This window comes from Bactrocera oleae, chromosome 6 (genome assembly GCF_042242935.1).
Source record: "Bactrocera oleae isolate idBacOlea1 chromosome 6, idBacOlea1, whole genome shotgun sequence".
Classification (NCBI taxonomy): domain Eukaryota; kingdom Metazoa; phylum Arthropoda; class Insecta; order Diptera; family Tephritidae; genus Bactrocera; species Bactrocera oleae.
The window spans coordinates 19,009,916-19,024,590 of record NC_091540.1 but is presented as its reverse complement, the minus strand read 5'-3'; the positions used below and the strand labels follow the sequence as shown (position 1 = coordinate 19,024,590).

The 14,675-nt window shown below is 33.1% G+C and overlaps 1 protein-coding gene across 2 annotated transcripts in view; it reads right to left on the bottom strand.

Annotated features, from left to right (window-relative positions):
- Ptp61F (Protein tyrosine phosphatase 61F) overlaps window positions 1–14,675 on the bottom strand; it is a 40,130-nt gene that overhangs the window by 4,015 nt on the left and 21,440 nt on the right. The window contains exons 2-7 of one of the 2 annotated variants that reach the window (XM_014232877.3): window positions 2,865–3,038; window positions 1,931–2,193; window positions 1,635–1,860; window positions 1,422–1,568; window positions 721–1,352; window positions 527–655 (exon numbers count right to left, since the gene is read on the bottom strand). In XM_014232877.3, coding sequence (XP_014088352.2) covers window positions 527–655; window positions 721–1,352; window positions 1,422–1,568; window positions 1,635–1,860; window positions 1,931–2,193; window positions 2,865–3,038 — 1,571 coding nt within the window. Of the gene's footprint in view, window positions 1–45; window positions 656–720; window positions 1,353–1,421; window positions 1,569–1,634; window positions 1,861–1,930; window positions 2,194–2,864; window positions 3,039–14,675 lie in introns of those variants that run through there. The other variant, XM_014232876.3, reaches the window with a different exon arrangement.

Genomic DNA, 14,675 nt, shown 5'->3' with positions numbered 1-14,675 from the left:
GATGTAAATAACTGAAACCAACGTTAAAATATAGAGCTCTAGGTATTTATGTCAATAAAGGAGAAAAACGTTTATTATGCAAATGCATTGGAAAGTAAGTCAAAGTAAACATTTTACAAATTTGGTTCTAGATTTTCCATCTTATTCAACTTATGTAGATAACTATATACTATTTGTGGTTAATTTATGAATGAATTAATGTATTTGGATAATCTGCGTCTCAATTACATGCAAAATATTAACTTTGATTAATTCAATCAACATTAAATATTCTAAATAATAACATATTCGCATTGTTATCGATATTATTGGCGAGAGCGTTATTGTATATGTAAATGATGGAGCGCTTTAGAGCATGTGCGCTACACAAAGTTAACTATCAATTGATGCTGACTGCGACCTTTACGCCGCTCAGTTGTATTTACCATTATTTGCAACTCTTGTTTTGCTTTAGGCTAGTTTCGAATATGCATACACACAAATCACACCCACAACAACACCCGCCGCAATATAGGTAATTAATGACCTTCGTTTCTTCGCCGCATGTTTGCTCTCTTCGGTTTCTCGTTGCTTTCGCTTGATCTCGTTCACCTTGTGCTCGATATTCGCCTGTCTTTCGGCACGTTTTCGCCGCTTCAACTCATTTTCGGGACTTCTATAAAGAATTGATAAACTTGTTAAAGAATCATGCACTTACATACAAAGGCGATGCTAACTTACCCTACGGTGTTTGAGTTACTTTTTGAAACATCGGTGCCGTTTAACTTAACTTCGTCCAATTGTTCATTAAAGACGCTCCCGCTCCCGCCACCACCGCCGCTAGCCCGTTCACTTCTTATACTCCGTTCATGGACAGCGTTAGCGTTTTTCATATCGTCCAAATTGTCATCACTTTGTTCTTTAATTTTCTCATCATTATCGTCTTCACTTTCATCATTTTCGTAACATTCATTTTCATCACTCTCTGATTCATATACACGATCCAATGAGGCTTGAGTGAATTGAGGCTGTTGTGGTAAAGGTGGCAGCGGTCTATTCGACAAACTATCTTCTGTTTTTTCATTGTTTATGAAATTATTCAATGCATCCTTGCTGGTGTGATTTGCATTGTCGGTGAGAGCGTATAATTCTTCGTTAAAACTTTCGCTGGCTGGTATTTTTGGTAATGGTTTACCGTGTAGGTTCAACGTTAATGAACCGGCAGGGCTACAACAGGCCATTGGCAGTGTTAGGGAATGTGTGCGTGGTGGCAACGGTGGTGGAACATCGCCACTAGCTATTACATCTGTAGCATACTGGTCATGTGCACTGCCACTGCTGGTAATTGGAGTCTCCTTGTAATTTAGAAATTCCTACAATCATTTCGCATGTTAATATTTTTAAATATTCACCGAATGAGAGAAGTATATAAAATATCTTACTGGATCTTTGAGCAATTTAATACCCTCTATAATTGCTTGATAAGAGAAAAATAATTGATCTGCAGTCTGTATTAAGCCCATGCGATATCTGCGCAGCTCAAAAAGAACATCCTGCACAGAAACATTCGATTCGCCTTCCTTTTCGATCTGCAGGTAAAATAAGAAATATGTTATATTACTGTCTCACATTTAAAATAAAAAAAATTAACTAACCAAAACTAAACAGCAGTCAACTAAACAAAATGTACCAGAACGGCCAATACCGGCACTGCAATGCACAACTGCTGGCCCCACATCGGCATCGAGTGCTCCTGAGTCACGCACTTGTTTTAGAAACTGTAGAAACGCTACTGGCGAACTAGGAATGCCAAAGTCTGGCCATGTTGTGTAGTGGAATTGTAATATTTCACGGCTGGTGTTTGCCTCCAGATCTGTTAACCTTAAAATGAGTTTTGTCCATTTTTCAATTAAATTAACATCTTGTTTAATTTAATCGTGTATCTACTTACTTGAACCATCTTCGACAGAAGTTCTGATATTCTTCGCAACGAAGAAACTCCACGGTTAAATCAACTTCTTTTAATCTTAACGCATTATCAGGACCCTTTCTGTCCGGCCAATAGTGATGACATTTAACTTGTTTCTTTTCCATTAATTTGTTTAACATTAGAATGGCTTTGGTATTTTGTTCCCAAACCATTAGCCAAAAGTGCCCGACGGTGTCGACTAGAGGTCCTTGTGTTAAAATATATTTGCGATCGGCATGTTCCAGCTGAATTAAAATAATAGAGAAATAAGGTACATATTTGTTTTCTATGCAGAAAGGATACATGGGTTTTACGGCTTCTAAAAATATAATTTCTTTTTCAATTTCACATTTCTAGAATATTGTCCTAAATTTTCAAGGCCAGCCCTATTGCCACTCAAAACTTTAAACACGCCTTTGTCTAGCCAAGATTTCTCGAGAAATGATCTTCCGATCTTGCTAAAAATTTACAATGGTCTTCGATATAATCCACCATGACTTGGACGAAGGGCCTTTTCTCTTTTTCGATTACAACTATTTAAAAAACAAAATATACAGAAATGTTCACCGAAATTTGATTTTTTTTTTGTAAAAAGGTCTGTAAAAAGTCAAATTTTACTTGTTTTCCTTTGTTCAAAATCTTGTTTATGTTCTTAATTAAAAAACGTAATTTTTCTCTTTGGATGATCCCGTTAGAAATTCTACCTACACGAGGTCTAACCTTTATTCCGAGGGGTCACTTAACAAATTACTTCACAATTACGTTTTTTTACGTAAAGTTTAGAAATTCTTGTCAAATGTGTATCTTTAAGATAACAAAAATTTAGAATGAAATATTATTTATATGAAAATAGGTAATTTTTTCTCGAAGAAAATCATGTAAACTCTTAATTTACTTATTATTATTACTGACTTACCTGAACAAGGTTTGCATTTATGTAGTCTACACTGCCCCTATGGATGATGATACGAGAGTGGTCGTACGGGTTTACGTCCCTGTATCTGTTTAGGCAGCGATTGTAAGGTTTCTCCGATTCAATAGTGCCAAATTGTTTTTCACTAGCTTCACGTTCACAGTGATCACGAATTTCCTTGAATAAAAACAATGCATTTTTATTATTTCAAATGTAACTAGTAAGAAAGCGCTAAGCTCGTTATACTCTTGCAATTTGTTGGCAGAACTTTATAATAAAAACAAGTAAGAAAGGACTTAGTTCAGGTTTAGCCGGAACATTTTATACTCTTGCAACTTGGAAGCATCAAAGGAAACACTTTCAGATGTTAGCAAAATTTTATATTAAAATATGTTGTGAAATATATTCATCGTTTGCCGAAATTGTAAAAGGATTACAATCAAATTTGGTATCTTATTAACTTATATTGAAAGTCATAGGCACAATTAGCTTTATTTAATATTGCAGTAATAAAATATTATTTTTTATATTTTTTTACAAAATTTGGGAAGTCGGTAATCACTATTAGGGTATATTGGGAACAGAAAAGATATGGCTTGATTGCACAAACTTTTGACATTACTCAGGTATGCTCGAACACATAATAAATAATTCGTGGCCTAATTACATATTTTCGACACTAAACTATATCAAGAAGGTGCTCTCTGAGTTTCATTAAGGTACCTCACAAAACATTAACAATATTTGCGGTATAAAGATAACTAGATGTTTAACAATCCTGATATATGTTATATTAGGTCTAGGCCAAGTTTTCAATAGCCGATATACATATGCCGTTTAAAGTCAGCTTTAAGTTTCTATTAGGTATGTGGGGGTCAAAAGAATTTTTCATCCGATTCAACCCACTTTTCACATATAAACATATGTAGTATTATCACAAAAAGATTCTCCCCGAATTTCTATAATATATCTCACTGATTGACCGATATTTTCGATGAAAAAGTACGCAATAAGAAGTGGGGTCTACATATCAGTATGGTATCAGGGGGCTTGAAACTTTTGGTCCGATTTGGACAATTTTTGATTATAAGGTGGCCCACTTAAAAGGCATTATTCGTGCAAAGTTTTATGCGGATACATTGATTAGTTCTTGAATTGTATAACCTAAATTTGGACGGTGCCACGCTTAACGAATTTGGTTATTATAACTTGATTGGTTTAGGAGATATTTAAATTAAACAAATAAGAGGGCGGGGCCACGCCCATTTATAAAATTTTTTTCCAACAATAGATGCCCCCTTGTAATGCAATTCGTTTTACTACGATTACGCCCCACTATAAACTCGTCTTCAAGGAACACGTGTCCCAAGTTTCTTTAGGGAATCTTAATTTTTACTCAAGTTACAGCTTGCACAGACCGAAATCCGAATTTCAACTCTTCCCTTCATACTGATCATTTATATAATATATACTTGTATCTAACTCTATATCTATCTCGATTAGTTTTAGATGTTGCAAACAACGGCTAGGTTAATAAAATTGTTATACTCTGTAGCAACATGTTGCTTAAGAATTCAACAAGCATTATTCGAAGAAACCGAATGAATTGCAATTTCATTGGTATCTTTTTAACTTAATGTAGGTCGTACTTATGTAAGACTTATGTAGGTCGTAGACTTACTTGGTTTCAACAAAAAGGCAACCAAATAATCGACAGTCATTATATTAGGGATATAGGGATTAGAGAACGGTCTAGACCAATTTCATTCATATTCAGCGCTAAACCACATCATATTTCAAAAATCCATTTATATCCATTAATATATCACACATTTTGACCAACATGACCATTTGTGCAAGGTTTCAACTTCATTGGTGCTAGATTTATATTGTGTAAAGTAAAAGAATCATACAGAATTTAAAATTTTGATAAATGGAAAGCAGGCGCGGATTTGTCGGATTTCCGATTTCAACATAAGATAAGAATGCCATCTTGTAATAACTCTGTATCTATCTCGATTGGTATTAGATGTTACAAACAACCGTTAGGTGAACAAAACTATTGTACTCCGTATTGCAAGATATTGCGAGAGTATAAAAATCTTTCCGTATTCATTTTTTACATATATCAAAATTGAACATTGAATAAATAGTATTTTTATACAATATATGGTCCGATCGAAAGAGTTTCAGCACACTTTTTCATAACCCATTATACCAGACATGGACATTTTCCAGGTAAAATATCTTAATAAAATTAAATGAGCATGTTTACTTGAAAACGATAAACGTATCCTATATAAAAAAAAAACTTAAACTTCCTCGTTTACTGCCATTAATTGTGAAAAAAATACAAGAAACAAGTAAGGAAGGGCTTAGTTTGGATGTAACCGAACATTTTATTCTCTCGCAAAGTCAAATGGTATGCTTGTTTGAGATTTCTTTATATATAATATTTTAATATTTTACATTCACAGTGAAATTTATTAGAGCAATTTGTAAACTAAATTCACTCAAATTATGAGAAATTATATTAGGTATATGAGGGCTATAGGAAGTATTGATCCGATTCAACCCATTTTTGACACAAAAACATACTATTATCGAGAGTTTCATATATTACTTCAATTATATATCTTATACATTGACCGATATTTTCGGTAAAAAGCAGGCTTGAGCAGTTTTAGTTCGACTTAGACAAGTTTTAGTCACAACGCACACAAGTGGCATACTTTAAACGCATTATTCACGCAAAGTTTTACCCCGATACAAACATTGTTGCTTGATTTGTATACTGGAAAGTGAAAGAATCAAACGGAGTTTAAAATGGTGTTATATGGGAAATAGGCGTGGTTGTAGTCCGATTTCGCCCATTTTTTTGAGAAGAATGTTATGTACCGAATTTAGTTGAAATCGCTTAAGCAAATCGCAAGATATGGGTTTTCAGCTAAAAGTCGGCGTGCCACGCCCACTGTATAACTTTGAAAGCGCTTCCTATAAATTCATCTCATACCATTCCAGAGAAAAAATTTAATGTCTCTGGCGTGTTTAGTGCTTGATATATCGGGAGTGTTCGGGCTTGTCCCCCGATTTTATCCATTTTCACACTGTCGATAGTAGTGCTAAAAAAATTTGTACTCAGTGAATCTTGTTATTATAGCTTTAGTGGTTTAGGAGATATGCACATTAAACCTTTTAGGGGGCAGGACCACGCCCACTTTTTAAAAAATTTTAAGCTGCAGATGCCCCTTCTCAATGTGATCTTGTGTACCAAATAAGTCTTGTATCTTATTGTGGAGCTTAGTTGGCAATTTATTTATTTTTGATTAATGGCGTTTTCGTGCGTGGCAGTGATCCGATTACGCCCATCTGCAATACCAACCGTCTTACGGTACCAAGAAATATGTGTAACAAGTTTCATAAAGATATCTAAATTTTTATTTACAACTTACACAGACGGACGGACGGACAGACAGTCACCTGGATTTCAACGCGTTTCTTCATACCAAACTCCGATTAGTTTTAGATCATACAAACAACCGTTAGGTAAACAAAACTATTATACTCTGTAGCAACATGTTGCGAGAGTATAAAAACGTCAACTTCGGTTAAACAGCCTGCACAAATAAAAAATGTCTTTACAAGTATTCTAGATTTTGATCGCTCAGTGTGTATGACAGCGATATGCAATAGTGGTCCGATATCGACGGTTCCGACAAATGAACGGCTTCCTGGGGAGAAGAGGATGTAGACAAAATTTCAGATCAATATCTTACAAACTGAGGAATTGCTCGCGTATATACAGACAGACGGGTATGGCGAAATTGATTCATCTCGTTGCGCTAATCATTTATAAATATATTTTATAGAGTCTTCGACGTTTCCTTCTTTTCGTTTACAAACTTCGTAACGGATATAATCTTTTTTGATTTTTTATTTATCAGAAGTAGAAATTAGAGTAATAATTTCAACTATTTTTAATTTAATGTAATCATAATGTAATATTATAAGATATCATTTCTTTTGTTATATGAATTGTACCATTTTGAGTGCAATCCACTGCATGTCTACATTTTATAGTAATATAAAAAAAGAGAAACGTCACGCTGATTTGTTATTAAGGTGACTTCCTTTGATGAAACATTACATTCATTCACGGCATACTACTCACACCATAGACGGCTTAAGACTTCGTAGTGATAACATGCCACACACGCGGCATGCAATTGAATGCATTACAATATAAATACACACATATACTTAAAAAGCACAAACACACACAGGCCGATAAATAAAAAGAATTTTTGTTCGAATTAAAAAAAAAAAAAACACGAATGCAAGAGATAGAAACGCCGAACCTGTAGCAACTGTTGCCAGCTCGCTATCATGGTGACCGTTATAATCATCATACCCAGTATATAACTTTTCTCACATGCATAATTAACCAGGCTAACAAATTTTCGCGACGTTCGCAGCAATCTCTTCAGAAGAGTACTTTAGCTGTATATATATGTACTATAAAGTAATTCTAATCACATGTACTCATGTCAACTCAAGGTAGAGTAAGCGGTGTGCAGGCAATGCACTTTACCCACTTGTGCTCGCGTGCGTGCACACGATGTATGTGTACAATGCGAAACCCATCATTGGATATCTTAACAATTCGCAACGAAAATTGAATTATACATAATCTTGTATTCAAAACAAAAACAATGCAATCGTTACATATCATATTTAACTTGAGAACTGGAGCGAAACAGAGTTCGACGCAAAGGAATGTTGTACCTAAAGATGCTTTATTAAGTATAAAAAATATGACTATGACTAATGAAAACGCATTCAAATTTATGTGTAATGTAAGAAGGTAGACTAGGCTCAAGAAACGTATGGACCGATCGTCAGCACCAGTATATATCTCTAAAACAGCTATGCCCAACGTTAACGCCGCGCTCATACTTCAGCAGGCAGTATGTTATAAAAGTATTTTATAATTTTTATAAGGAAAATGCAAATAGCAGAGAAATCGAAATTACTTATCAGTTGTGTATGATTTTAATAATTTTAATTTAAAACATAGTTAAACACGATGTGTTCTGTACAAGTGAGAGTAGATAAGCTGGTTTCGCTCGCGAGCTTAAGGCTTTAAGGAAATTTAAAAGTTATGGTTCGAAGGCACTCTTTGTGCAAAGTATTATTCCCATACCTTCATTAAGGTTTGTTTCGTATTATATACCGTAAAGCAAAATAATCAAACGGAATTTAAAATTGTGATATAAGGAAAATAGGCGTGGTCATAGTCTAATATCGTTAATTTTCATATTGTTGTACAGTATACCTAAATCCAGTTGAAATTGATCCAGTAGTTTCTGAGGTATAGCATTACTCTTCATGTCCAATGTCAATTTTTTATTACTATTTAGTTATTAAAGAGCGGGGTCGCGCCTACTTCGATGACCTCTTCCAAATTCCATATCTTATTTCTTGCTTAGTTGTAGCAATTTGAAGGTTTTCCCCTAACAGTATTTTGGGGCGTGGCAGATAGACGAACAGACAGTCATCCGGATTCCAACTTGTCTCGGCATCCTGATCATTTACATATATGTACTTTTGCCAAACTTTGTTGCAACAATCAGGTACAAATATGTTAAACTTCATTTCATTAAAGTTACTTTCGAATAAAACACGATACCATGCTTTACGTACGTTTTTGCGAATTCGAAAAACGTATTTCTATTTTTTCACTTATAGGCGACTTCATTTATGGAGTTCGCCCAATATAGTTAGCAGCTTTAAGCGTTCTGCATATACTACATATTTTCATCGCTAACACATAAGGCTTTGATTAATTTTTGGAGCTGAAGTACGTGTCTTTCCTTTATCTATACCCTCAACAGGACATACTACTTAGATTGGCATGAAGTTTGTAATACCCAAAAGGACACGTCGTGGACGATGTATAGTATAGTTTATAGTTGTCATCCAAGTTGACCAATCAAAATCTGAATAAACACCTTTTAATATCCTTTTATCCTATAAAAAATATACCTGTAAATCTCACTATAGTTTCGGTGAAGCCAACGTTTTTTCTTGTTTTTCTCATGATAACAGCTTTATCACGGCCTTGACATTTTTCCGGCCTTCCTGATCGCTGCCGCAACTTCCGTGTATTTTATACAAACAAACAACAAAAAAAAAGGGTTTTTTCGATAATGCAGTAAATACTGGCAGCACTGCGCATTTGAAAATTTGCATTTTCAAACCTAAAAATGTGCTAAATATTTTTTATTGATACTCTTACTACTTATACTTACGAATTAGATAGCAAATATTATCGATTTTTATTAAAAAGGTACAAAAAGTAGTGCTGAGAACTATCAAATAAAAACTATTATAACAGATTTATCGATAAATCGTCTACCTATAACTCACTCTTGAGTTCGATCACTTAAATAAAAGTCCCAATTTAATGGCTATACACACTCTTGAGTTCGATCACTTAAATAAAAGTCCCAATTTAATGGCTATACACACTATCTTTATTTCTAATTCCAACAACTTAACGCTTTACTACTTATTATCCGAGCTTACAACTTCTTGCTTATATTTCAATTGCTCTTTACACGACAGCATTCTAACTAGAACTTTGTCTGCTGCACAATCTGGCAGCCCTTATATAGTAGATCTTTAACAAAACTTCGCCTATAGAACATTTTGACTACTACGAATTTGCTGCCTAGTTAATTCTGGCAATTTATCGTCGATTTGATTTTGTTCTATCATCCGTGTTCGTCATACTATCAAGTTATTCAATAGTTCAGCAATTTTCATTCATCCGATAGTTTTCAAAAATCATATTTTTTCGATTTAGAACGATTTTTCGAATGAATGATTTTTTGCGTATGCAAATGGATTTCTATCATAGCTGTTTTGTACAAATTAATTTATTCGGTTTTAAGGACTTCACCTACTGTTAATAATATTATATTCAGCAAATGTACAAATAATGTTTAAACTGTTTGTATTTCAAAATTATGTTGAATGATTTATGTTAAATTATGTATAATAATGGAAATGAAATTGAATGCATGTATGAATGGTAGAAGCTAAAAGATGCTTAAAATAGATTTAAGACAAAAATTTCCATACTACTCATAATAGATATAGATTTATGAATAATATAGGGGCCATCCTCAAGTAAGGTGACTAAAGTAGATTCATGTGGTCATCGGTGATATTTGGTAAGCTTTATTGACAGTTTCCTGTTGGTTGGAAAACATTCCAATGCTTTTGAATTAAGCAAGTTGGCAAATTGGTACTATATATTACCTAAAAGAAATGTTTCAGGTGGTGAACTATTAAAAATAAGGGCAATGCAAACAAAGTTATTTGTTACAAGCACGTGATCTGAGCTTTCAGAAACTGAAAAAAGAAGTATCGGTGAATCTTTTATTAAAATGGGTACAAGAGATCTACAACCACTCTCTATTGCCGAAAATGAAGGATTCCGTGAATATACAAAAAAACTTCAGCCTTTGTATTCCATCCCAAACAGGAAACTTCTTTCCAACACGATGTTGCCTGCAAAATATAATGAAACACGGAAAAAGCTTCATGACATTTTGCGAAATAATTCACACAGTTCTCTAACAACAGATATGTGGACTTCTGACAGCTAGAACTGTTTTTTCAACTTAAGAAGTGATCGGCTCACACACTGCCCAAAATATAGCCACAGAATCAAAAAACATATTTGACAAGTGTTTTCACAAAATAGTTACGATAGTAAGTGACAACGGCGCAAAAATCAAACAAACGATGAGCGATATATTATAAAAAACACCACTATGTGTGGCTCACATCCTAAATTGTTGATTCCATAAATGCTGTTCGACATTCTTAGACCCACGGTTTAAAAAGATTGCATTTGGAAATGGCGTAAAAGTAAATTATCTCCTTGGACTGCACTTGACCAAAAAGTAGCGGAAGCAAAATTTGCTGATGCAATTCTGCTAAATACAGATATAATTGGTTTGACGTTCGAAATAGAAATTGTATCGGATTTGGGTGTCACGGAAACCAATTTCATCGGGTTTGTTATCAGAAACAAAGCAAAAGGGTAGTTGCTGACATATTTGAAATGTAAGTTAAGAAAATAATTAGTATTATTGTTACGATTTAATTTATTGTTATTTTTAAAGTGTAAGTTAAGAAAATAATTAATATTATTGTTACGATTTAATTTATCGTTATTTTTAAACTGGATACATAAGAATAAAACACAAAATGCCATAATTATTGAGTTTATAGAAAAAATCCAGATATTTTAAGAATCATTAACATTTTGGTATACATGCTACTTCAGTTCCTTCTGAAAGGGTTTTCTCTAAAGCTGGTCAAATAATAAATGACAGAAGAAATAGACTAAAAGGTTAAAAGCTTGATCAAATCATATTTTTAAATTGCAATTTTGATTAAATTTTCTTACATGCTTTTTTATATTTGAATTTATTTTATATTGAATTTCTTTACTGCGTTATACAATTTTTAAGTTTACTAAAATATTGAAATGAATTAAAAAAAAACATAAAAACTTTTGTATTGATTTAATTAAAAATTAATAAAATACCACGACTTGGCCTTAGTTATTAAATTTAAATAAATAAATGAATGAACGAAAAAATTAATTCGATAGTCAATATCATTCAGTTATTAACTATCGATAGTTGAAATTATTCGATAGTTCACAACACTAAAAAAAGAAAATGAATCGTGTACAAAAAAAAATTTATTAATTCCGAATAGCTTTAAAGCCAAACGGATTATTACAAAACTGATTGCATTAGTGTACTTGACGCAATCTCTTTCTACTATAAAATTTAAAAAAAAATCCGGAAATTCATATATAAATCACTTACAATAAAATTTTAGCTAGCATAGTTGGTTTTGGTGTAATTTTTTGTGCAACTATTTTTCAAGTTTTGCGCGTTTATGCAAAATAGCAGCGACAGTGATGCTTTTTCGATCTTTCAATTGTGGTTTGCTTTTTCGAACCTGTTGCATCAGTTTGCATTACTAAAAACGCCCAAAAGTTTTTATTTAAAGTCACAGTTAAAAGTTTATTTGAAATAATAACAAAGTCTTTTGGGTTCTTTTTACTAACAAAATATAATTTCCGAATACTTTTGTGAGGCTCTGTTAATTTTTTTCCTGTTTCCATTTTTAGTATAATTATAATTCATTATCAGTTTATCGTATTAGCTTTGTTGAAAAGGTTCTTTATGAGGAAGGGCTAAGTTCGGGTGTAACCGAACATTTTATATTCTTGCAACTGGCAAGAATCAAAGGCCGAGAAATTCCTTCAGGTGCTGGCAAACTTTATATTAAAACAAGTAAGGAAGGGCTAAGTTCGGATGTAACCGAACATTTTATACTCTCGCAAAGTTAAATGGTATACTCGTTTTAGATTTATTTTAGGATCTTGCCGCCTTGTTTTGTGTTGACCGATATTTTCGGTATATATGCACTAGGGTTCACATATTCAGTACCTAGGGGCTTGAACAGTTTTAGTTCAATTTAGATAGTTTTTGGTCACAAGGTGGCATTCTTTAAACGTATTATTCACGCAAAGTTTTACGCCGATACCACGCCCACTATCTAATTTTGAACGTGGTTCCTATAAAATCATCTTATACCATCCCAGAGATAAAATTTAATGTCTCTGGCTTGTTTGGAGTTTTTAACAGTACTGTTATATGGGGAGTGAGCGGGATTGTCACCCGATTTCATCCATTTTCACACCGTCGATAGAGATGCTAAAAACATTTGTTCCCAGTGAATTTTGTAATTATAGCTTCAGTGGTATAGGAGATATGCACATTAAACTTATTAGGGCGCGGGACCACGCCTACTTAAAAAAAAAAATTTAACTGCAGATGCCCCTCCCTAATGTGTACCTGTATACCAAATAAGAGTCTTGTATCTTGTTGTGGAGCTTAGTTATGACAATTTAGTTGTTTTTGATCAATGGCGTTTTGTGGGCGTGGCAGTGGTCCGATTACGCCCATCTGCAATACCAACCGTCTTACGGTACCAAGTTTCAAAAAGATATCTAAATTTTTACTCAAGTTACAGCTTGCACAGACGGACGGACGGACAGACAGTCACCCGGATTTCAACTCATCTCTTCATCCTGATCATTTATATATATATAACTCTATATCTAACTCGATTAGTGTACAAAACTGTTATACTCTGCAGCAACATGTTGTAAGAGTATAAAAATTAGAGCAAAAACAGTGGTAATAACGATATTAGCAACCAGAAAAATATTATATAATTGAATATAAGTACACACATATGTATATACATATATCTACACTAAAGGGTACAGGTTTTTAGTTTTTTATACCTTTTAATTTTTTGACATGACTTGTCATATCTCTGGTAATTTCACCTTTCATTTTGGTGATTAACCGATTGATAACTTTTATCAGTATTGCCAGCGTAATGGTGACGTTTCGATGACACATCAATTGCTTTGATAATATACGAGTATTTACATATGTATGTACCTATGCTCCTTACTAGTTTTGTTTACATGCGTACATATCATTACGTTATATTACATACAGTCAGGTAAAATTAAAATTCCGAATTTATGTTGCTATTGTATTAAAACAAATCCACAACAAATAACGAGTAGCATTTTACAATCATACTGCAAATTATGAAGATATATAAAAACATGAAAAAAATCGTAAACTTCGGTTGTAACGAAGCTAGATACCCCTCACAAATAAAGAAGTTCTTATACAAGAACTTGATCGTTCATTCATTCAGTTTTTATGAAAGCTATATGATGTTGTGTTCCGATCTGTAAAATTTCTTTAAACATTGCAACGCTGCCTTGGACGATAACTCATGCCAAATTTTATGAAGATATCTCGTAAAATAAAAAAAGATTTCTATACAAAGACTTGATTTTTGATTAAGAACGATGCTGATTTCTTGGCATTTGTTATTAATTTCTTTTAAATAAAAATGCTTAAATATCTAGTGTAAAAAGCATTTTTTCCTAAACAGATTCGTTAATATAAAAGGTAGGTTCAAATAATGTTCTAGTCATATACTCACATATATTATCTATCATTATGCTTAATTTCATTTATGTAATGTCTATGGTTATTTCATTTCAATGATTGAAATTAAAAAATAAAATAAAAAAACTTACATACATATGTACATATATAGTCAATCACGTCTAGTTTTTTGTGACAGCTACATATTCATTTCTGATCTCATACACGTGTCCTTTTTAAATAACTCCATTTATGCGACTGTAAAAGTATTGCATTTGACTCACTTACAACGAGTATACGTTTGTTACATCGTAAACATGTCACAAAAGTGTTCTAATGACCTCGACAGTTATGAAGGTATGTGTAGAGAATTAACTTTTAAATCTCAGCGTCGTAATTTCACGTCATTAATGGAACAGTGCTATTTTGAATTTCCTGTGAGGAATCAAGATAAATCCTGGGCTAAGCCATTTGCTATACCAATGATTTGGATCGAACCTCTGGATTTGTATACCTGAAAGAGAAATTCTCCTGAAACTCGGCGAGGCAAAAATTTCTCTTTAATTTTCATTTGCAAATCAAAGCAAATGTAGCGCAGGAATGGTAGCATATTATGATATTGTTGTAGCCTTAAAAAAAGCCTTCCATTAGCTAAATATTCACGACAATCATAAGTATTTTTGTCTATATTAAGCAATAACTTCTCTAAATGTAGCTAATGTTTGTACTTAAAAAA